At 36.9% G+C, this 23765-nt stretch overlaps 3 protein-coding genes across 14 annotated transcripts in view; 2 read left to right on the top strand and 1 right to left on the bottom strand.

Moving 5' to 3' along the window:
- The window catches only part of LOC309624388 (uncharacterized protein), a 69140-nt gene extending 60748 nt beyond the window's left edge, over positions 1-8392 (top strand). For 4 of the 8 annotated variants that reach the window (XR_014241865.1, XR_014241867.1, XM_082382559.1 and 1 more), the window contains 2 exons: positions 1081-1131; positions 4515-6103. Coding sequence is in view for 5 of the 8 variants with exons in the window: in XM_082382557.1 (XP_082238683.1) it covers positions 1081-1131; positions 4515-4519 (56 nt within the window). In the remaining 3 variants the exon portion in view is untranslated. Of the gene's footprint in view, positions 1-1080; positions 1250-4514; positions 6104-7848 lie in introns of those variants that run through there. The other 4 variants (XM_082382555.1, XM_082382562.1, XR_014241866.1 and 1 more) reach the window with 3 other exon arrangements.
- The window catches only part of DHX29 (DExH-box helicase 29), a 47175-nt gene extending 27759 nt beyond the window's left edge, over positions 1-19416 (bottom strand). For 2 of the 4 annotated variants that reach the window (XM_082382188.1, XM_082382187.1), the window contains exons 1-2: positions 2594-2725; positions 57-222 (exon numbers count right to left, since the gene is read on the bottom strand). Coding sequence is in view for 2 of the 4 variants with exons in the window: in XM_082382185.1 (XP_082238311.1) it covers positions 57-222; positions 2862-3020; positions 3748-3874; positions 6816-6941; positions 8399-8544; positions 9288-9417; positions 10326-10439; positions 11646-11719; positions 19105-19285 (1223 nt within the window). In the remaining 2 variants the exon portion in view is untranslated. Of the gene's footprint in view, positions 1-56; positions 223-2593; positions 2726-2861; positions 3021-3747; positions 3875-6815; positions 6963-8398; positions 8545-9287; positions 9418-10325; positions 10440-11645; positions 11720-19104 lie in introns of those variants that run through there. The other 2 variants (XM_082382185.1, XM_082382186.1) reach the window with 2 other exon arrangements.
- A 96-nt stretch (positions 19417-19512) lies between these two features.
- The window catches only part of MTREX (Mtr4 exosome RNA helicase), a 132997-nt gene continuing 128744 nt past the window's right edge, over positions 19513-23765 (top strand). For both annotated transcript variants that reach the window (XM_082382215.1, XM_082382216.1), the window contains exon 1: positions 19513-19861. In XM_082382215.1, coding sequence (XP_082238341.1) covers positions 19728-19861 — 134 coding nt within the window. In that variant the 5' untranslated portion in view covers positions 19513-19727. The remainder of the gene's footprint in view (positions 19862-23765) is intronic.

The raw sequence follows: 23765 nt of genomic DNA on the forward strand, positions 1-23765 counted from the left end.
AAAAGATTTTCATCTTAGATTTTTCTGTAAGTTCATTCAGTTAACCAAAAACATACCTACATTTCCAGTATCTACCTACTGCAACTTTTTCAAAGGAAGGATTTGGACTCTTGGGAAGATTCTTCCTGACCCAATCGATCAGAAATTGTTTGGGAGATTTTCCAGTCCAGCTTCGAGCGGTATAGTCAAAATTTCTTACATCATGAGGTTCTTTCTTTTTCTCTAAAATGATAAAAGATTGGTTCTTTAAAAATGGTTATGTAGTAATATACAGTCTCTTTTGAGAGATTAATGTTCTCTCACTTTTGGGAACAGACTTTTAGAAGAGAATAGGTTTAAAAAAAGACAGAAAGGCCTGCTCTTCTTTAAGTGATGCAAGGAAATCCTCTTGATGAACAGAATCAGTGAAAATCTGGATCTTTTTAAAAAAGTATCTTAAGTTATGTGTTATTGTAAAATATCTATGATACAATCCATGCGATGAATTGTTTAGAATACTCTGAATTACAATGTTTGGTAGACTATCTTTTGAAAAGATATAAATCAGATGTCCTTTCTCTGTTTAACAGCTGCCACTACCACCACTGTCAATGGCTTCATGTTGCCTATAAGATAAAGTCCAAATTCTTCACTACTGCCTAAAAGCCGTCTGTGGCCCAGCCGTGCCTATTTGTTGTCAGTCTTCCACCATGCTCACTATGCTGTAGCCACACTGGTCATGAGTCAATTCCTTAAATGCTCTAAGCCTGCCTGGCCCAATACAGTAGCCACCAGCCACATGTGGCTAAATTTAAATTAATTAAAATTAAAATTTCAGTTTCTCAGTTATACTAGTCACATTTCAAGTGCTCGATATAGTTGACCCTTGAACAACACAGGTTTGAACTGTACAGGTCCACTTATATGCAGATTTTTTTTCAATAAATATACAAAAATACACATGAAGAACATCATGTGTAAGACTTATATTGAAGTGGATAGCCTATCCTTACACAGGCATGAGGTGATAATATAAAATTAATAATGTGTTATTTTCTTTGTTTTATAACTTTGCTTTCAAAGAATTACCTTACCTTACAGAATGCCTCTCTCTCATAATTGGAGAAATTGCATATCAGCCTATCATCATAGGTAAGTGGTTTTTTAAAAAATGTTAACAATGTTTCCAATAGTATATTATGAATAGTACTGTAATACTGTATGCCATAAAAATTTTATAATGATTCTTTCATTAGTGTATAAGGCTAAACTAACAGTGACGTGAAGCAGTTGTATTGATTACACTAGGGTACCATTAAAGCAATCGTATTGCTGCTTCTTCGTTATCAGTGCATGAATCATTATACCTATAAACAACTAAGAATTTCTTCTGCACATTGCCTTTTCATTTTTGATGTCTAGTGTTAGTAATACATATAACATCTACAGTGTTTTGAATCATACAAGACAATGTTGATATAGGTACTGACAGATGATTCATCTTGTACATACATAACATAAACTCACAGAATCTATACAGTACAGTACTGCAAATGTATCTTCTCTTCGTTATGATTTCCTTAATAATGTTTTTCTTTCTCTAGCTTACTTTATTATAAGGATATAGTATATAATACATATAACATACAAAATATGTTAATCAACTGTTATCACTAAGGCTTCCAGTCATTAGTAGGCTATTAGTAGTTATGTTTGGGGGAAGTCAAAAGTTATACGCAGATTTTTGACTGCACAGGGGTCAGCGGCCCTAACCCCTGCGTTGTTCAAGGGTCAACTGTACTCATATTTGGCTAGTAGCTACCACATGGGATAGTGCAGATACAGAACATTCCCATCATAGTGTGTTCTGTTGAATAGTGATGCTCTAAGCTCTTTTCCACCTTAGACTTCCAATGTACTGTCTCCTTCCTTAGAAGTTCTTTCCACCAACTCATTACCAGGCTAATACCTAATCATCTGTCAGATCTCAGAGCAAGACCTCAGCAAGGTTTCCCCAGTGCAAATTAGGCCCCCTTATTAGCTCTATTATTGGAAGCCAGTTTTCTTTCTTCGACAGCACACATCAGTTTGTAATTGTGTTTCTGTGTCTGTTTAAAGCTTACATTCCCTGCTAGACTGTATACTTGAAGAGGGCAAAGATCAAGTTATTTTGCTAATAACTGTACATGTAGCACCTGATATTATGAACAATAAAAATTCAATAAATATTTGTAGAAAGAATGTACAATTAACAGAACTGACAATTTAGTGTGGGACTCAACTGACTATATTACAGAGTGATAAATATACTAGCTATATCAATAATTTACCTATGAGCACAAAGAAGAGCACACTTACACACCTCTGGTGGCACAGCAGAAATCAGAGGTTTAAAGAAGAGGTGCTGTTTGATTCAAGCCTCTTAGCAAGGGAAAGGTTGGCCAAGAAGGGGAAAACTGGATGAGCAAAGTCATGGAGCCATGAAACAATATATGTTTTAAAAAATGATGTAGCTGTAGTACATAGCTGGGAGAATAAGGTGGAAAGGATCTTCAGTGCCATGATACAGGGTTTGAACTTGCTAAGTGATTAAAATTTTTAACAGGAAACTCACATTTTGATCTGTGTTATGGAAAGATAATTCTGGCAGGAGTTTGGAGGAGGGACTGAAGAGAGATGAGGCCGAAGCAAGATGTTTGTAATTACAAAATGCTATACAAGTTATCATAATTATTACTTTTCCAAGACAGTATGTGGAAGCATAACTTTACTGCCATCTTATGTAGTTTGCTGGAATACAAAGTAACAATTTCTCAATTATATAGTCCTTGACATTTTTCTATTTACAAATTATACCCTGGAACACTTTCCCTCCATTTTACCTTTCTCTTCTTCAGTAACAGCTGTAGATTTTTCAAATAAATTAAAGTTCAAAGCACTTTCCCCTTCTGTGGCTACAGGAGGCTTCTTCCTTTCATTCTGTTGATGTGAAATCTTTATGGCTGGATTGAATACTGGATGGTCTTCTAAAGTTTCCATTTCTACCAAAAAAACCATGATGCTTATTTTTGTTTTATTTGTATTTGTTTTTCATGCCTTTTTACTTTGTAAAAATTGGTTTAAAAAAACAACATTCCTTCTTTTTCCTTGTAGTCAATTAGTCAACACTTCCTACTAGGAATTTGTGCTAGAAGTCAGAGGCAATTTATTTTCACATCATATACTAACATTTTCAGAACAATTACTTAACAGATGTAGAAGGCCAGGAAAAACATCTTCACTAGAAATAAATACTCATGGAATTATATCCACCTCTTGTTCTTGAATGGAGATGGTATTTTATGGTACACATCTGAGGTTAACAAACTATGGCCTGCAGGCCAAATCCAGCCCCGCTGCCTATTTCCATATGGCCTGTGGGCTAAGAATGATTTTTACACGTTTAACTGGTTGAAAAAGACAAAAAGATATATTTGGTGACGTGTGAAAATTATATATGAAATTTCAGCATCCATAAAGTTTTATGAGAACATAACCATTTGCTTATGTATTGTTTATGGCTGCTTTTATGCTGTGACAGCAGAGTTAAGTAATCATAACAAATTGCAAAACCTAAAATATTTACTATTTGGCTTGTTGCAAAAAGTCTGCCAATCCCAATTATAAACTGTTAGGAAAGAGCAGACATATTAAAAAGAGGCAACCTCCATCCTAGGAAGGCCAATAAAGAAGAGATATTTATACGTCTGAGAATTTTAAAGTGTTTACCTCTTTGAAATTTCCTTATTTTTTCTTGAGCCTCTTTTTGGCCTTGCTTGTTTTTTTCTAATTTAAAGGTAGCTGCTTGCTCCTTTGCATCCAGAAGTTTTGCTGCAAGGTGCAAGTACCTTTCATTCTGTTGTTCCAAATAAGATGATGATAAAGAAATAAAAAGAAGAGCAAGATTAGTTTATCTATTGTCAATGTATTATATCAAAACCTGTGATCTTTTGATCTTATTCTTTGATCCAACAAATCTTTTAGAAATTTTTCATAGAGAAATAATACAAACGTGCAGATTTGCAGGTACATAGATGTTTACTGCAGTACTGATTGAAAAGGAAAACTGGAAATCAAGTGTGGTACATCTCTACAGAGAAAACTAGTCAGCCATTGGGAGAAAAAGTGAGGTAGCAAAAGAATGAGGGTGATCCACATGGAGAAACTTCCTTGACATGTTAAATAAAATAAAACAAACTACAGAATAAAATGTAAGTATGAGCTCATTTCTGTAAAAAGAAAAATTAAATTTTTATATATTTTATAAATACATGTATTTAAAGGATTGCATATGCAATAATAGGATAATACTAATTTCTGAAAGTTACCTTCCCATAATCTTTATCTTATGGAAGATAGCCAGGGACATTAAAAAAAAAAAAAAAAAAAAAAGGCCTCTGGGGAAGATGGGTGCCATAAAACTTAAGGACTTAACTCTGCTGGGCAAAAACTAGACAGAGTTAAAGCTAAACTCAAATTACTGTTTTTTTCTTTAGGTTAGGTTGATAGCAGATGAGAAGCATTAAAGCTCGGGGTGGAGAAGAAGGCATGTGCAGTGCTGCCATGAAAGTCAACCGCTGAGACGAAGGGAAAAGAGACAACTAAGGAAGCACAACCACCTGAATTCTGGGACCATTTTGTGTAGAAGCAAACATCAATACAGTGTAACAGATAGAAGGGTTGGCTATCGCCTCAATTTCACCTAAATTACACTCATTCTTTCAATCTTTCCTATCTATGGCACTGATACCACCATCCCTCCACCTACGAATCTCATGCTGACTTTGGCTTCTTAACCTTTATGTTCAGTAAATCATCAATTTCTACTGATTCTTGCTTTAAATGTTTCTCTTCCAAATTCCAATTTGGCACCTTGTTATTTCACACCTCAGCAAGTGCAAGAGCTGCCAAAATGGCCTCCCTACCCTTTGCAAATCACCTTAAACACTACTAAATTTGCCCTAAAATGTCAAATTCTTCTTGTCGGTCACCTGCCCCCATACTTCTAGCAACTCTTCACAATCAGTAGGAAAAGTTGTCAAATTCATTTTCTGGGCATCAAAATCTTCTAGTCTCAGTTTAACTCACCTGTTTACTCCTATTGGCCAGTACTCACCTACACATTTTATCCTGTTTATTGTTTAATACTCAAAGGCCCCTTGCACAATTCCACTGCTGTACCCTTATTCACATATTTCACCCATCTGGGTCATTTTCCCATTCTTTGTTGCCTATGCACACTTCATGCATCCTTCAAGTCCCACTTTTTTCTTTGAAGTATTGACCTAATGCTCCAATCAGAAGAGACCTCTTTCTCTGAACGTCAAAGTAACATGTGTACTGTCCTAAATTATTTTTGTTTATATTACTTTAATACAGGCACATGGTTAAAAAAACTTATGAGGATACAGAGGAGTATAAAAAAGAAGTCTCCCTCCCACCCTACCAACCCCAGTCCTAATCACTAGTAATAGCTTCTTGTGTATCTCTCCCGATGTTTCCTTTGCATACATAAGAATGCAAATATATGTGTGTGTGTATATTGTTTTACTCAAATGAGTTCATTACACTACACATGCTGTTCTGCAACTTCCTTTTTGTCTTTCTAAATCAACTTTATAAAAGTATGATTCACTTCTAATAAAATGTCATTTTAAGTGTATAAGTGAATGTGTTTGACACATGTATACATCCACGTAACCATCATCATAATCAAGACATAAAACATTGTCATCATCCCCAAAAGTTTCCTCATCATGCCTAACAGTCAATCTCTTTCCTCCATCCCTGGACTCAGGCAACCACTGACCTGCTTCCTCTCACTAGAGACAGATTTTGCATAGATGACTTTTCTAGAATTTAATATAATGAAATTGTTCAGCATGTACTCATTTTTGCCTGGCTTCTTTCATTCTTATATAATGTTTTTGAGAGTTGCTTGCAGTGTTTGGCTGTTATTAGTAAAGTTGCTATGAACATTTGTGTACACGTCTTTTTTTGTTGACGTTTTCATTTTTCTTGAGTAAATACCTAGGAATGAAATTGTTAGGTCATATGGTAAGTGTATGTCTAACTTCATAAGAAAGTGCCAAGCAGTTTTACCAAGTGGTTGTACCATTTCATTTTATACTCTTACAATCAGTGTATGAGTATTCAGTTGCTTCACATCCTCCCAACACTTGGTATTACTGATCTTTTTAATTTTAGCCATTTTGATTGATATATACATAGTGGTATGTCACTACAGTTTTCATTTTCATTTTTCCCATGACTAGCGATGTTGAACTTATTTTTACATGTTTATTGGCTATCCATATATCTACCTCTGTAAACTGTCTGTTGTCCTTTTAAAACTTCTTTATAAATTCTAGACAGAAGTCTTTTATCAGATATATGTATTGTGTTATTTTCTTCCTCCAACTTGCTTTTTTCACTTAACCTAATATTTTTAGTTTATCTTATGATATGTAAGTTTTCTCTGTCCAGGCAATGGGTTTCCTCTATAAAGGAAGGTGCTTTTTAAAATTATCCAAATAATTTAGCATACTCCTTACACAGAACAATCATTTAAAAATACTTGGTGATTATCTCTTTAAACATGGGAGGAATGTAATTAACATATATTGAGCAGTTATTTTGTGTCATGTTTTTGCCTAAGTGTTATTTTATTTAATCCTCACATAAACCCATAGAGGCAACTATTTCCTCAATTTACAAATGAGGAAACTAAGTCTTATAAAAGTTAAATATTTTGTCAGGTATATCCAGCTAGAAGCCCAATATAAATTTCTACTCACAGGGTCAAATTTTTCCTCTTCTAAACTTCTAGAAGTCTCACTCTTTTCTTCTTCGTTTTGTTGTTCAGCGTATCGCAAAATCCATTCTTTCATATTTACTTCCAAATTTTTTTCTTCCTTTTTTGGCTAGAAAGAAAACACAAATATCTGAAAAATCAAAATTAGAAAAAGGTGTCAAAACTATCATCAAGTGTCACTGCTTTTATAATTTCTTTACACTCAGAAACAGTAGACACATAAGCCTCAAAAATCACATTCTTTACTGTTCAGTGAAGGACAAATGAATGGAACTCAACATTAATAAGTCTAAACTTCCATGATCCGAAGAATACATTTACATAAAGAGGCAAAAAAATGAAAGAACTGTTAAAAACTAGTGTTGTCCTTAAAAACAGTGGTTTTGTGGGGATGATGTTTCCACAGATTTTTGCTCTGTTTATTTTTAGGCTTTATTGAGGTATAACTGATAAATTAAAAATTGCACATATTTAATGTACATATTATTAAAATGTTAATTATTTACTGTATATATACATATATATATAGACTCATCATTTTGATGAGTTTGGACATATGCATACACCCATGATATCGTCACCACGATCAAGGTGCTAAACATATCCATCACCTCCAAAAATTTTTGTGTGTTCTTGTGTGTGTGTGTACAGTATTGTACTGTTAACTATAGGCACTATGTTGCATAGCAGCTGTATAGAACTTACCTATCTTGCATAACTAAAATTTTATAACCATTAAGCAACATTTCCCCATTTGCCCCTCCTCCCTTTAGCCCCTGGTAACTACCATTCTATTCTCTGTTTCTATGAATATGACTACATTAGGTACCTCATATAAGTGACATAATGTAGTATTTGTCTTTCTGTGATTGGTTTATTTAGCATAATGTTCTCTAGGTTCACCCATGTTCATAGATGTTTTATGATATGCAGAGTGGTTATGTGTAATGCATAATGAAGTGTAATGAAGTACACCTTCCAGTATTAATGCCTTTCTGTAATCCCCTTCCATACAGATTTTGAATTGGCCACGTGACTTGCTTCAACCAATGGGACATTAGCCAGAGTGATACAAGCAGAGGCTTGATAAAAATTTGTACACACTGGTGCTTACTATCTCGAGATACTTGCTCTTGGAAGCCATATGTCAAGTAAGAAGTCTGACCACCATAATATCACCATATAAGAGGAAACCTAAGCTAGTCAAGTGGAGAGAGAGATGCCTTGCTAGCTCCCAGCTGAGGCACCTAGTCATGTGAGCAAAGAAACCATTTTGGATGCTCCAGTCTGAGGAGACACCTCATGGAGCAGAAGAACTGCCTAGCTGAGCCCAGTCCAGACTGCAAAATCATAAGAAATTCTTGGTTTAAGTCACTACATTTTCGGGTGGCTTGTTATGTAGCAATAGATAACTGAAACCGACAGTGATAGAAGAGTTTGGCAAACCCATTAGACATTTTCAATAAGTAAAAACATTATTGTAACCTAATATTTATACCCTTATGAACTATTATGTGTGCTTCATTCTGATTTTATACAACTTTAAATGTTTAATTCTTAAATTACCTTTATCTTAGGATCTTCTTCCTGTTTTTTGGTTTTAGATTGCAGTGGAGGTGAAATAGTGGCTTGTATTTGAGGAGACTGGAATTTTGGCCTACTTAGAGGTTGTTGCTCTTCAAATTCCTGACTGAATCCTTCAGGAAGTGCATCTTAAGAGAAATTGGGATGAAAATAAACATGTACATGATACATAAAACACACAAATATTTATTAAACACTCACATTAACCCTGTCTAGACAAAGAGCACCTAATTTTATTCTACTGCTCATCTCCTAGGAATAGAAATCCTATGATGAACCTCGTTTTATTATCAAATCAGTGGGAACACTCTCTAGATGATAACCAGCCCACCTCTATTTGACCATTTATTTCACCCCCAATATGCTAGACTCCTAAATTTCCATAAGAAAATCTTAACCCTCCCCTCTCTTTGGTTGCCTGTCACAACATGTGACAGTATCCTTAATCAGTCATAGAAGCAATATGCATTCCAGGTTCTTGCCAAAGATTACAACCTTGACCCTTTGCTTAATTAAATATTATTTATCCAAAGCCAGACAGCCCTAATTTCTAAACCAAAACGAGGATACACAGCCTGACAGGTTACAGACAGGCAAACTCTGAGAATCTGCTGTATTATGTACATTGTAAAATGGCTGTCAACAACTGAAAGCAGCACACAAAAAAATAATTTCTTCTTGCACAGACTACAACCTTTAAGAAGAATATACTAAAAAGACTAGAAAAGTGTAAGAACATTCTAAAAATAAATAATTATAACAGTGAAAAAAATTTTAAGTACAAGTCAAAAGCTTGATACCAATATCATAAACATTGAAATTATTTCAAAGGTTTTATAAACTGAAAGACATTTATGACAATACTGCTTACCATCTGAAAGGTTTAAACAGAGCCAATCCAAGGCAGAATGAAGATCACCTCCGTGTAAGAGTGTGTTGGTCATGGCATCTTCAATGTCCTTAGTCTTAAATGAAAATGCTTGCAAAGCCATGTATAAATCCTATGAAAGGGAAATGTAAAAAAGTCATTCTGTCAATTTTCTCTTTTTTCATTACTAAGTCTATTCTCCCATTCATTTTAAACTAGAAACTCTGACACAAATTATAACTTCAAAAATATCTTTTTTTCTTTTCTTTTTTTCCAGTTAGAAGAGTTAAATGTGCTCACTGTATTGAGAATCTGAGAACTATAGATAAATAAAAAAGGACCAGGAGAAACTGCTCATATTCTATCTAAAGATACTGTTTGCAGTGTAGTATGCTTCCTTTCAGTCATTTTTTCTATGATTTTGTAAAAACTTTACTTAACATTATAACATAAGCATCTTCCCAAATTATTAGAAACTGTTCATCAATTTTAATAGTTACAGAATATTCCACTGGGTAGACATATCATAATCTATTTTCCTATTGGTGACCACTTAAGATGTTTTCTTTTTTTTTTTATTATTATCAGCAGTGCTTCAATGAACATGTTCATACATAAAGCTTTTTATTGTACTTTCTAAAGCATGATCTTTACAGCTGGGCAGGACTGGGTTCAAATCCAGACTCTGCTTACTTTGCTACTTAGTAATTAAAAACCTCAGGCTATAAATTATGTAATCCTTCCAAGCCTCATTTCCTTCGTTTGAAAAATGGGGCAAAATACCTTCCAGGATTGTGTGTCAGAGAAAATGTAAGCAAAGTGCCCACCACAAGTCCAACATAATTTTGGGAATGTAGTTTTCATATCACTATTTTAATGCATGTACTTGTTTTTGGCACAGTTCCTTCCTTATTCTTGCAGATGGAACTAATCTACATGAAATTTCAATGGAAGTTGAAACGTCATTTTATCTCACATGTGGAGCGGACTTAAAAATGCTCCACTAAAAGTAAGTAACTTAAAAAAAAGTTTGCAAAATACCTGTAATTTTTTGGCAGTAAGTCTTCCAGAAATCACTCCCTTGTCATTATTTTGCTTTTTATGCTCATTTATCACTCCAATAATTTTTTGCTCTAGTTTGTTATTAATTACCACCTGTTGAGACCAAAAAGGTCATATCAATTACAAGATGAATTATTAAATAACATTTAATAATTAAATAATTAGAAACAAATCACACAGTTTTCTATATCCCTTCCAACCAAGCCCAGAATTTCAGCTGAAATCAGATACAATGATTATCATATATTGGAATACCATTCACTGGACCACATTCCTACCATATATTTAAGAAAAAATGGGATACGGAAAAAGCAACAACATGTGGCAAGGCAAAAATCCTTTTATAAAGCCTCTTGAAGCCGTATGTCTCAAGACTCTGTCCTTGGACCACCCTTAGATTGCCACCACAAAGACAGATTCCTAAGCCCTATCCTAAACATACTGAATCAGAATCCTTGGGGATGGAACCCAGAAATTTGCCTTAATGTAAACCAGCCCAAGCACATTGCCTGAAAGAATGGATGCTACACTAAAAAGAGGGCAAATCAAGTAAAAGTAAAAACTTACATAAATTGTAATAATTAGGTTACACAAATTATTTTGGCTTCCAGAGTTTGTTTTCTATTTTTTCCTATTGGCCATTTTACCTTCTGCTGTTTCCATATGTTTAACCTAAGATTATACAGCCAACTACCTTCAAAAATACCTTCTTGATCACATCTTTACTGAATGCTCACTACGAGCAATGCACAAAAACATACTTCAGGAATTCAGTCTAGCACAGGAAACATATATAAAAAGATAAACTGTAACCCAGCATGTCATTATTTAAAAAGATGGAAGAAGTGCTGATGGAACCACCAGGAAAATAACCTGGTGAGTTATGATGGACTTCACAGAGGTTATAAATGGAGAAAGGGAAATAGAGCATTCTAGGTTGAGAGCCCACGAACAAAAGCCTGGAATCGTTAAAATCATATGGGATTTGGGGGAACAATGACATATGAACTAAAATTTTAAGTGGAGAAGAGTAATGGAGAGGAGGCTGGAAAAGAATACTAAGTCAGACCTGAAAGGGTGTGTATGATATACTTAGAAGTTTGGACCTTATCCAGCTCTTCCTTAATTTCTTACAGGCTCTCAACAGATGTGTATGGTTTACTTTTATTTAGTATAGATGAGGAATTATTGTACTACTTACAAAAATTTTAAACACCCCATCATTTGCTTACATTTAAGAGTTTATCTTTTTTTTTTAAGGTAACATTTCTTGAAATGACTCAAAACCTTGATACTCACTTTCAAAATAGATTTATCCAGATTTGCAGGACCACCAGAATCATTTGCAGAATTAAAACTATAAATTTTCGGACCTGTATATAACAGACAATAAAGAGTCAAGGTAATTTAATGATTAATATCCATGACACTATTTTAATTTTCCTCTAAAGATCGCTAAACATTAAATATTTGATTTCAGCTCTTTCTTTTCCACTTTACCAAATAACTCAATCTGGAAGTCAGCAATACTTCTGCTAAATTTGCAAAAACATTCTACCGCTTAGCACTCTCTAGGTTAACTAGTTTCTCATAGAGTGCAAATGCTTGGCACTTAGCTGAAGTAAGACCTCTCAGAGGATATCTGATTCCTGGCAGAGAAGATGGGTAATTTTGAAGAGAAAGCACTCCTCCTAAGGCAAAAAGGAGGTGGGAGTTCCTATCATTCTCTCCTACTGAGTATAAGGTTGCTATATTAGTTTCCAAGGCTGCTGTACAAACTTGGTGGCTGAATATACAGAAACACTCTCAATTCTGAAGGCTAGAAGTCCAAAATCAAGGTGTCAGTAGGACCATACTCCCTCTGAAGTCTCTAGATAAGACTCTTTTCTTGCCTCTTCTGGCTTCTGGTGACCCCAGGCACTGCTTGGCTTGTCTGCCTCCTTAAAATGGGTCTTCACATGGCCTTATTCCCTCTGTCTCTCTGTGTGCAAATCTCTGTCTCCTTTCTCTGGACGCTAGTCATTGGATTTAGGGCTCTCCTTAAATCCATGATGATTTCATCTCAAGATCCTTAACTAATTACACCTGCAAAGATCTTTTTTCCAAATAAGATCACATTCTGAGGTTCCACGTGGACATGAAATTTTGGGGGACACTACTCAACCCACTACAGTTGCCAAGTCTGTTCCAGTCAATAGAAATGCTATATATTAACAGTTTTCTAACAATGAATAACCGGGAAGGAATACATTTCATTTTCAAACTTTGGTCTCATGATCTCCTTACTCTCTTAAAAATTATTGAAGATCCCAAATACTTTTTGTTTATGTAGGTTATAATATTGATATTTATCATACTATAAATTAAAAGGGAAATTTTATTTATTTTTAAAGACTTATTTATTATTTATTTTTGGCTGCATCGGGTCTTAGTTGCCCCATGTGGGAGCTTCGTTGAGGCACACTGGCTCTTCGTTGCGGTGCGCAGGCTTCTCTCTAGTTGTGGCGTGCGGATTTACTCTTCTTTAGATGAGGCGCGTGGGCTCCAGTTGAGGCATGCGAGCTCAGTTGTTGTGGCACGCAGGCTTAGCTGCCCCGCGGCATGTGGGATCTTGGTTCCCTGACCAGGGATTGAACACACGTCCCCTGCATTGCAAGGTGGATTCTTTATCACTGGACCACCAGGGAAATTCCAAAAGGGAAATTTTAAAAAATATTTATTAATTCATTAAAAATAAACCTACTACATGTTAATATAGTACTTTTATGAAAAATAACTATATTTTCCAAACCAAAAAAATTTTCTACTTTTGCAAATCTCTTAACATCTGGCTTCTGCATTCAGTCTTCTGTAATGTCACACATCATGTAGTCACTGTACACTAGAGAGAAAATGAGCATGAAAATGGCAAATAACATTTTAGAATTATTATGAATATAGTTTGATCTCATTAAGCCTCTGCTAGAAAGGTCTCAAAAATTCCCCAGGATCCCCTAAGCACACTTTGAGAACCACTGCTATATAAAAATAATCCTAGAATCGTACAAAACCTTGTTACTCTGCTTTTATAAACCTTAAAATAGGATTTTTTTCACTTTGAGAAACCTAAACATTAAAGAGTTGCTTATTATAAAGTCCAGGATTTTAGTCTCTGTTGACTTACATTGGGTTGTTCATTTTAAGATGCTAGTTAATATAATGAGGCATTTAAAAAGGAAAACCAAAGTTTTTGAAAATAACTATTTACATTTGAGCAGTCTGAACTAGGAACATTGGTGGGTCCCTGAATTACTTCTGTGCTATCGTTAAGAAGGTACCCAAAGCTACCTAGAATACGTTAAAAGATAATAACAATTCTGGTATAGTATGGTTTTCCTCATCTTTTAGTCTCAGACTTTACCTTAATCCTGGTAACCTTGCTCATAAACTCATGTCAATGGTTATAAAGGAGAGTATATATCAGTAGTCTTTAACCATTTCTGGGGGGTCTTATCAGTTGTAGTAAATTCATTCACAAATTTAGCACACTAATCAGTTTTAGAGGTCCCTAAACCCATGGAGGGGCCCCAGTTATAACCCTTTCTGAAAAGGTACAGATGGATGAATGTTTCATTACCAAGACAATACTGAGAAACAGTTCAGGTTCCTGTGTTACTGACAGAAGTAAGATTGTAAATTCCATTAATAAGTGTTTTTTGGTTTTGTTTTTTGTTTTGGCCACGCCACACAGATTACGATATCTTGGTTCCCCAACCAGGAGTTGAACCTGAGCCCCAGCAGTGAAACCTCCGAGTCCTAACCACTGCACCACCAGGGAATTCCCGATTGGTTTTGTTTTTTAAATTAGTGAATTAAAGATTGCAGTCAGCTCTCATTTTTCTCCTCCAACCATTCCACCTAAAACGTCCAACCATATCACTTCCTTGAGGTCAGCTTATACTGCAAACTTCCAGAGGGCAAATAAAAGATCTAAGTCCCCAGACTATCAGGAGGGGAATGAACACCCATACTGCTATGCATTCGCTGGGTGTCAATCAGGGTCTCTAAAAACGGTATGTTTTCATTTTATTCAATACTCTGAGGAACTGAAGCAATAATGAGATCTTGCCAGGGATATTACCAATTAAATCAAGTAAACCAGTAAGGCCCTTTCATTTTCAAATTCTTCCTAAAACATGTTCATGTAAGATTTTTAGTCAGCATGAATGAAAACTCCAAAATCTGAAATGCATTTTAAAACAATGATAGAAATCCTTCTAAACTGTATTTACACTTCCTGCCATAATACATACAATAAGCAAAATTCAAAGCTTTTCGTGATGCATTACTTATTATGAGTATCTATGACTTTGCTCAGAGGCTTGCAGAGGCTACCCAATTCCCTGAGACTGCTCTAATTTTCTATTTAGTGATTCTTTGGTCTTCTCTCCTGTCAGCTGCCACCTTTCAGAATGTCAACCTAATAACTCCCCACCCCCAAATTCTAATCTGTTACCTAGGAAAAAGTGATGGCACCAGAAGAAAATAGATACTGAAACTTGTAAATGAGTAACCCTATTTTCAAATACAATTCTAAGTCAATAGGCCATGGAATAAAAATGGTCCCCATTCTTCTGCCAAGTAATGTGCATAAGATTTATGGCAGCTACCTTTCTTGCTGCTTAGAGACCCTTCTCCACAAGTTTTGGTTTTGTTTTAGATGAAGGGAGTTATTGGAAATCTGACTGGAAATAAGGAAGTTAGTGTGCAGAATGTATCCCTAAGGCAAAAGCACTAAGGGTTTCAAATTTATAATGACTGTTCATGGAACAAAGGAACATACGTAACTGGCTCTCAAAAATATTTATTACATTAAAGTTGAAGCACAGAAAAACTAAGTGATTTCCTCAAGATGACTTAGCAAGAAAAAAGAAGCATCAGCCAGAATCAATTTCTTGTTGCCCAATACTCTTTCTTATAGAATATATTCTTTTTATACGGTATTGCATTTTACATCCTACAGTGATTGTGACGACCCACTATCACTGAAACATTCACTTCGAGGTGCTGGTGCTGGTGATAGGTGCACTGAGGCACTGTGGCTCCCTTCTGCCCAACAGTACACATCTGCAAGGGGAACCAAACCAGCCAAGAGATCCAGTCAGAAATAAATAAGACCCAAACTTGTCCTCATGGAGCTCATATTCTGGTGGAGTAATTAAGCAACTAATTACCCAAATAGGCTATGAAGGGGAAGTACAGCGTATCTGGAGAATAAATTAGAGTTAGCTGATATAGTCTAAGCAGTCAGGGTCTGTGAGGAAGTCCATCCACACTGCCAAAACTACCTGACTAATCTTAGCTAAGGTCTCTTCCCCGTTTAATACAAACACCAGTCCCCCCTCTCTCACTCCACCCATACAGACTTTCTTCTTGTCTTCCTGCATCATGCCAAGCTTGTTCCCACCTTAGGGCCTTTGCCCTTGTTGCCTAAGCCTCAAACATTCTGTCTCCAGATCTAATAACTGGTTGCTTCAAATCATCTCAGCAGGTTTCCTCAGAAAAGCCATCTCTGTTCTAAACCAAAACAGACCCCACCACCCAATTTATTCTTTACCAAGTCACTGTTTTCTGACGTTCATGGCACTTTTTCTATTTTATTTTGGTGACCCTAAAAATTATTTATAACGGTTTTTATGAATTTATTCATGACATCAGTCCCCTAGTCTTATTTCTCTCAAGATTTTAAGTCTCAACTAGGTTTAAGAATTTTCACAAACACAAGCCTCATGGTTGTAAGCACCCTCCACCAGCCCCCAATAAGCCCCTTGAAAGCAGTGATCTCAGTCTGTTTTGTTCTTGTGGTATCCTCAGTGCCTAAAATCTTGCCTGGCACATAGTAGCTCTTCAAACATTATTTGATAAACAAAAGAAATGATAAAATAGAAGTGGAAGAATACCCAGGATTGTACCAAGAACCATTTCGTGGCACCAGTCATTTTCTATTTCTAGATGACAGTCCAATTTTGAGAAAGTATGCTATGTACAATCCTTCAAATTGTTTGAAAAGCCAGAGAGAGAGATGGAAGCAGAGTAAAGCAATTACATTTACATTAGGAACAACAAAGAGTTCAGAGATAATTTTTTCTGTGTACTTTTCCACTTTTTTCTTCCAAGTAGGCCTATTATATGTAATATAAAAATATCCAGACAGAAAAAAAGAAAACAAACAAAATCATGTGGCAATCTTGCTGCAACAGTTTATTTATACTGCTATGTATATTGATTTATGGTTATAAAATATTCTCTACAAATTTGGTAGATAACCTCTCATTTTCTCTCTTTTGATTTCTTGGTCTTAGTAATTCCTCTGAAATTTTCCTTGTCACTTACCCAAGAAATTTTTTGGATGACTATATTCAGAGCATTTGACTAGATACTGAGGGATGTTAATACATAACCATAAAACTGTTCCTACCTCCTACAATTTTATAGGATAGATAAAATGTATAATTGCTCACATAGGCAAGATCTAAACATCAAAAAGAATGATTCAGACAACAATGATATACATGAGCTGTGGAGACAGAAGAATTCAAAAAGTAGTTGATATCTGCGGTGGGTTATTACAGGATTCTCGTAGATAGCTTTAGGGATAGATAGCATTCCAATGAGAGAAAACGGCAAGAATAAACATGAGGAGGCAGAAAGCCAACAGCTGCATTTGGAGCAGTGAAAATACACCAGATTTGCTAGAGCTGAATATAGGAACTAGGAAAAAGGCTAGAAAGGGGGTCTTAGACGAGCTGAACGGTTTGTATTTTATCACAGAGTCAGTGAAGACGCTGTAGAAAAAACTGGTAAGTGACGTGATCAAAGCACTGGTTCTGAAAGATCAATCTGATGCTTTATGCAGGACAGACTGGAGGAGGAAAAAAGAGTACAGCTAGGGAAACCCATTAGAAGGCTGTGTTGGTACTCCAGAAATTCATGAGTGCCTAAACTGAGGTGTGAACAGTATAAATCAAAAGTGAAAAGGGCATACATAGAAGAGAAATAAGCAAAGACTGCACGGAGCTTGACAACAGATTGGATGTGAAGAAGAAAGGAAGACATAAAAAATAAATATTGACATTGGATACAGGAATATGGAAAAATAGAAACAAAGAAGTCACAGGAGAAGCTAGTTTGGGGGAGAGAAGTATAGTTCAGTATTAGCCATGTTATTAAATTTGATGTGCTTTCAAAACAGGGCCAAAAGTCCAAGTAAATGTAGAAATGGCTGACTTGAGCTTGGAATAGACCAGGATTGGACGTGTTGACTGAGGAGTCATCTACAAAAGAAAAGACAGAAGTAATGGAAGTAGATGAACTCTCCTGAAAGGGCTGTAGAGAGAGAATCATACTGTCACAGACTGACACCTTCGGTAATGGTCATATTTTGGGGTTGGGAGAATGGGAAGCCAAAGAATACAACAAAGGACTATTAGAAAGTTCAAAGAATTCAGAGGAATATCAAGAAAAGACAGAGAGTTAGAAAGAGGCTGATTCACAGAGTAAAAGTGCCACAGAATACTTAAGGAGAAATTCTATGTACTTGTAATTGCAGGCATAATAGCTTTGTAGTTAAAGGGTTACAATATATTGTAGGGCAATGAATTATTATTCACCTTCTAAGTGAAAGTTTGTTACCTGCCTACTTCTTCAGTCTCATCTCTTTTCCTCCTTAGGCAGTGCTTACATTCTGAGTATCTTAAAGACCCATGCTCTTTCCTGACTCAAGATCTTTGCACAACAGTGTTCCTTACCTCAGCCAGGAATACTATTTCCCCCATTCTGTACAGCGTTAACACCTATTCATCCTCCCGATACTGTCACTTTCTCAAAGAGACTGTCCATTACTCCTTCTTTTCCCCAGTAAAAATGAGATTACGCTGTTAAATTCTCTTCCTTAGCTTTTCTTTGTGGCACTTAATCAATCATAAAGCAACGTTTGTGTGACTACTTCATGGCTGTGTGCGCCATTAGATTGGCAAGCTCCAGGAGAGACGATTTGTCTATTTTGCTCATCCCATCCCTAACTTCATGCCAAATACACAGTAGGTTTTCAACAAATATTTGCTAAACTTACATTTCAGTAAGAACTACAAGCAAACAAGCTAAGCAGAACAAAACACCGTATAACTGTCCAAATCAGCTGTAATAGTGGCCTGCTGATCTGCAGCCAGAACCGGCAATCTCCAGATTGAGTTATCAAACCAAACTGCACAGTAAGCAAAAATGCATTGCTGCGGTAAAGATCGCTGATAATTTTTGCAATAGGTTACCCATATTCGGTGTGTAAGTGCTGAAATTCTTAAGTACTGATTTTTTCCATAACACGTGGAAACGCTACATCGTGGCTGAAAATGGTTTGAGAAGCAAGTAGAAAATGGGTCTGGCTCTAGGGCGTTAATAATTCCACACACTACTCTCTGCATTCGCCTCGCTAGTTTAGATGACGGCTCAGGACGGATCCCCACTGAAACGGGAGCTAATGCAAATTTCTTTTGTTCTCAGGAGATGGAAGTGGAGGTTAGGTGGGGGACGCTACCGTCGGAACTCTGGAGGCCCAAGCAGCTCACACTGATCTAAAAACAAGGCTACCCGATGGGGAGCCAGCAGCTCCGGGTGTGAAAGATAGAAATTTTAAGACCGAGGGTCCGCCCAGGTGCGAAGGCTTCTCCCCCGGGACTGGCAGTAGCGGTTCAGGAGGAGGCCGGGGCCCGACCGCTCGTACCTTGCTTGACTCGGGGATCCCTGGTGCTAGTAGCGGCGGATGGGGGCGGCCTGACCACGGGCTTCTTGTTTTGGGCCTCCCCGGCAGCTCCGGCCTCGGCGGATTTGGCTCTGGAAGCTGATACAGCGGCCCGGACCGCCGCGGCCCCCGGCGCCTTGTGTTTCTTGTTCTTGCCGCCCATGTTGCAGCTGCGGCAGAAGATTCCTCCCGGTCCAGGTCCCGGAACCACTCCCGCACCGCCTCCAGAAGCTCTTCACATTCCCCGAGTCCCACGCCGCCACCTTCCGTCCTCCATCCGGGCTTCTAGGCCCTGCTACAACCGCTGCTTCGCAATTGGTCCGACTCACCAAGGTCCCGCCTCCTCTCCGCCCACCTAGGCGTTTGCTGCGTGCCGGGAACCCTCGCCTCGCTCCCTCTTTAGCCAAGGAGCTGCCTATCCGCCGGTGGTTAAGAAAGGAAAGGTCGGAGGAGAAAAAGGAGGCAGGGAAAAAGTCTCCGGGGCTGCGTGACTCGACTAATTTTGTCTCCCACGGGGCCCTGTTGAGGCTTCGCTTGGCGTCACTGTTGGTGCGGTCGCGGAGCATCGTGGGTAGGAGGGAGATTCGGTCTCGCAGCTCCGAAAGATGGCGGACGCTTTCGGGGATGAGCTCTTCAGCGTGTTTGAGGACGACTCGACCACTGCGCCCGGAGCCAAAAAAGACAAGGAAAAGGAGAAGGGGAAATGGAAGGGGCCGCCAGGGTCTGCAGAAAAGGCCGGGTAAGGAAGATGTCCGAGATGTCTTTTTTTCTTTCTCTCTCCTCAGTGCTGAGGGAAGAAAATCCCACTCTCTTCTGAAGACCACGAGAAGTAGGATGTACGTTAGTGGCGTTGGGAAGTGAAGGGGGTTGAGAAGAATGTTGAGGAGGGAGGAAGAACGTTGGTTTGGGGAAGCTGGGTCTTGGCGTTCTCCGGTGGCCGCAGGCAGCGTGTACTTTTGCCGCTGCAATTTCCCTGACGCGTGCGTAAGGCCTGACTACAACCCCTGCCTGCGCCCTGGGGTCGTGAGGGCAGGTCAGCTGTCTCTTGAGTTTCTGTACCCCCAGCTCCAGCACAATACTGGGCACAATACAGGAAACGAATCACCAGTTGAGTAAAGGGTTAAGAAGCTTAGAAAATGTGACTTGGATTGACTTGGAGGGGAAAGGGCAAATAGCAGGAGAAGGGAGAGAGATTCAGTCTCCAAGCTTCAGTTTTCTTGCCCATAATGAGGTGATAGCGCCAACCGCTAGTGTTTTTGTGAGGAGTAAACGAGATAGTATGTGTAAGCGCCTAACAGTGTTTAGCACATAATAGATTCTCAAATGCTGGCTTTCTTTGATTTTATTAAGAAAAATTTTAAAAATTACTGGTCCCTGAAACTTAAAGTAAGATGATTCATTAGTTTACTCTTGACCTTGGGGGAGGATACCCAATGGATGCTTGAGTTAAATTAGACATGATTTTGCTCTCAAGGAACTTTTATTTGAGGTAAGGAGGTGGTACAGATACATATTTTAAAGAGTTAGTAGGAGATTGAAATACAATAAGCTGTATATACAGTTAAGTGCTATAAAAGTTCAGGAAAGAGAGCTATTTGTGATGTCTAGAGAGCCTTACATGCAAGAAGCTATTGTGTTGAGATGATTCCTTATTGACGCTGAGAATTTTTTTGATTTGTTTTGTTTTGTAGCACAAATTGGGCTAGGCGGAGTGTTTGCTTAGGGACTACAAGAGATAAGCCTGAGAATATAAATTGGTTTTAGATTATGAAGGGCCTTGAATAGCAAGCATATGAGTTTTGATTTCATTTTAAAAACCCAGGTGAACATGTGTTTTTTTCCTAACTTGATGACTGGATAGGTAGAGTGATAGTTTAGAAAAATTAATTTGGTATCAGTAGTCAGTGTATGGAAAGAGGAAAGACACTGATAGTAAAAAGTAAATTAAAAAGTATTTCAGTTATCTAATTATGAGATTATAAAAACCTCAACTCAGGAGGTCACAGAAGGAAGGAAAAGGAAAGATAAAATGTTGTGAAGGAAAAAATTGACAGGCCTTATTTAAGGAAGACAATGGAAAAGGTCAAAAGAGACGTTTTGAACTTGGATATCAGGAAGAAGAAAAATAGGGAAATTTATAGGAGATTTTGATTTAGAAATTAATCTGGCTAGAGACAAAGTGAAGTGATAGTATATCCATATTGAAGTGTCCATTGGGCAATTTTAATCTGGGTTTGGAGAAATACCAGAACTGTAGGTATATATTTGGATGCTATTTCAATTGGTACTGCTTGAAGTGGAGATTCCTGTGGGAAAGTATAGTTTTCCCACATATAACATAGAGATTAGAGGGATATTAGAACAATCAGGAGTTTGAAATGTCACATAAGAGTGAAACAAAGGAGAAAAATAGTCTTCCTCTCTCATTGAGTTAGAGGGTGTAGTAGTCTTGGAGAACTTTTCAGGGAAAATGAGAAAGGAGGACAGGTTCTTTTTATTTTTTTCCAAACAGGAATAATTAATAATTTCTGTAGTTTGAATGGGCAACTATGATGTTATGAAGATGATACATGTATAATTTCCTACTGCGGTAAATATTTTGTTTCAAAATTATTCAGGTAAAATTCACTTTGCAGTGTATTAGGGGTAAGCTGTTTCTGCAACCTTCCAAAGTGAACATTTGTAGGATATAAAAACAATTTATATTTTAATTTTACTAGGAAATATGTGAACATTAGAGAAAGGAAATACATAAGAAAATATAGACCATGATTAACTTACGGAACTTTGTTTACTACCAACACTTCTAACTAGACCTAGACGTCTAGGTATTTTTAGGGAAAAATCCAATTTGCCTTATTGTAACTATCATACTGTCATAATTATTTGTATCTAGTCAATATGTATAGCATGATTTCCATCTGATTTGTATAACACAGAAGGGCAAATCCTGGAACTTTAGAGGATCTTGTCTTTTGTATTGATATTTAATACTCTAGACTAAGTGGGTGCTTTTTTAAAAAACTTTATGAGAATTGTCTGGAGAGAGAGAATAATATGAAAAACTCCATGTACGCATAACTCAGCTTCAGTATTATCAAGTCATGGTCAATTTATTCCCACATCCTTTTTTTGTAAATCAAATGCTACTAATCATGTTATTTCCCCCTAAATATTTCAGTATGCATCTCTTGTTGATTATGACTTTTTTTTCCAACATAACTGTCATGCCATTGTTATACCTAACAAAATGTACAATAATTCCTTGATATCATTGAATAGTCAGTCCACAGTAAGATTCCCCAGTTGTCGCAAAGGTATTTTTTTGTAGTTGGTTTATTTGAATCAGGTTCCAGACAAAGCCCTTATACTGTTTTGGTTGTTATATCCCTGAAGTCTTTCATTTTACAACAGTCCCTTTTTTCCTTACGCTATTGATTTCTTTTGGAGGGGTGGATGAGAGGAGAAACCAGCTCATTTGTCCTGTATAGTTTTCCACATCCTGAATTTGCTTTCTTATGCTGTCATTTTACTAGCTTTTTTATCTTCAAGTATTTACTGTAAACTGTCCTTATATCCAGAGCGGAACTATGCAATCTATAGTAGTCCCCCACCCTTATCTGAGAGGGATAGGTTCCAAGAGCCCCCCAGTGGTTGCCCGAAACCTTGGATAGTACCAAACCCTGTATGTAGTATGATTTTTCCTATACATACATACCTACGAAAGCATAATTTATAAATTAGGCACAGTAAGAGATTAACAGTTACTAAAAATAAAATGAAATAATTATATCAATATATAAGTTGAGAACTTTCACCTTTTCATTTAAAGTAAGCACTTGACGGCTTCTCTTTGGCATTGCCAGCATCACTACTCTTGTGCTTCGGGGCCATTATTAAGTAAAATAATGGTTACTTAAACACAAGCACTGCCATAGTACAACAGTGATCTGAAAACTTAGACAGCCACTAAGTGACTTAATAGGCTGGATACTGTTGGCAAAGGGATGATTCATGTCCCAGGCGGGATGGAGCAGGAATGTGCAAGATTTCATCATGCTACTCAAAAAGGCATCCAGTTTAAAACTTATGAATTATTTACCTCTGGAATTTTCCATTTAATATTTTTGGACCTCAGTTGACCTTGGGTGACTGAACTCTTGGAAAGGGAAAACACAGATAAGGGGGGGACTCCTGTAACAGCTGCTACCTACCTGTAGCTATTGAGCACTTAAATGTAGCTAATCAGAATTGACATGTTCTGTGAATGTAAGATATACACTGTATCTTGAAGACTTGTTATAAAAAATGTCAAATACATCATTTTTATCTTTATATACTGAAATAATATTTTGTATATTTTGGGTTAAATGAAATATATTAAAATTGGTTTCTTTTTTAAACTATTTTAACATGGTTACTAGAAATTTAAAGTTATATGGGTACTTGCATGTATATATCTTGGACAGCTGCTGATGTCGAGACTTGATTAGATTCAGATTCAATTGTTTAGATAAGAATACGGTTGAATAGAGAGTTGAATATAGTATTAAAGAATAATGGAGCTCTTCTGAAGGAAAGTATTCTACAATGAATTTAGGTTTTAAGCTTCTCAAAGGTATAGGAATGATGTTTCTTTGTCT

The sequence above is a fragment of the Balaenoptera borealis genome (genome assembly GCF_965194805.1).
Source record: "Balaenoptera borealis genome assembly, chromosome: 2".
In the NCBI taxonomy this organism is placed as follows: Eukaryota; Metazoa; Chordata; class Mammalia; order Artiodactyla; family Balaenopteridae; genus Balaenoptera; species Balaenoptera borealis.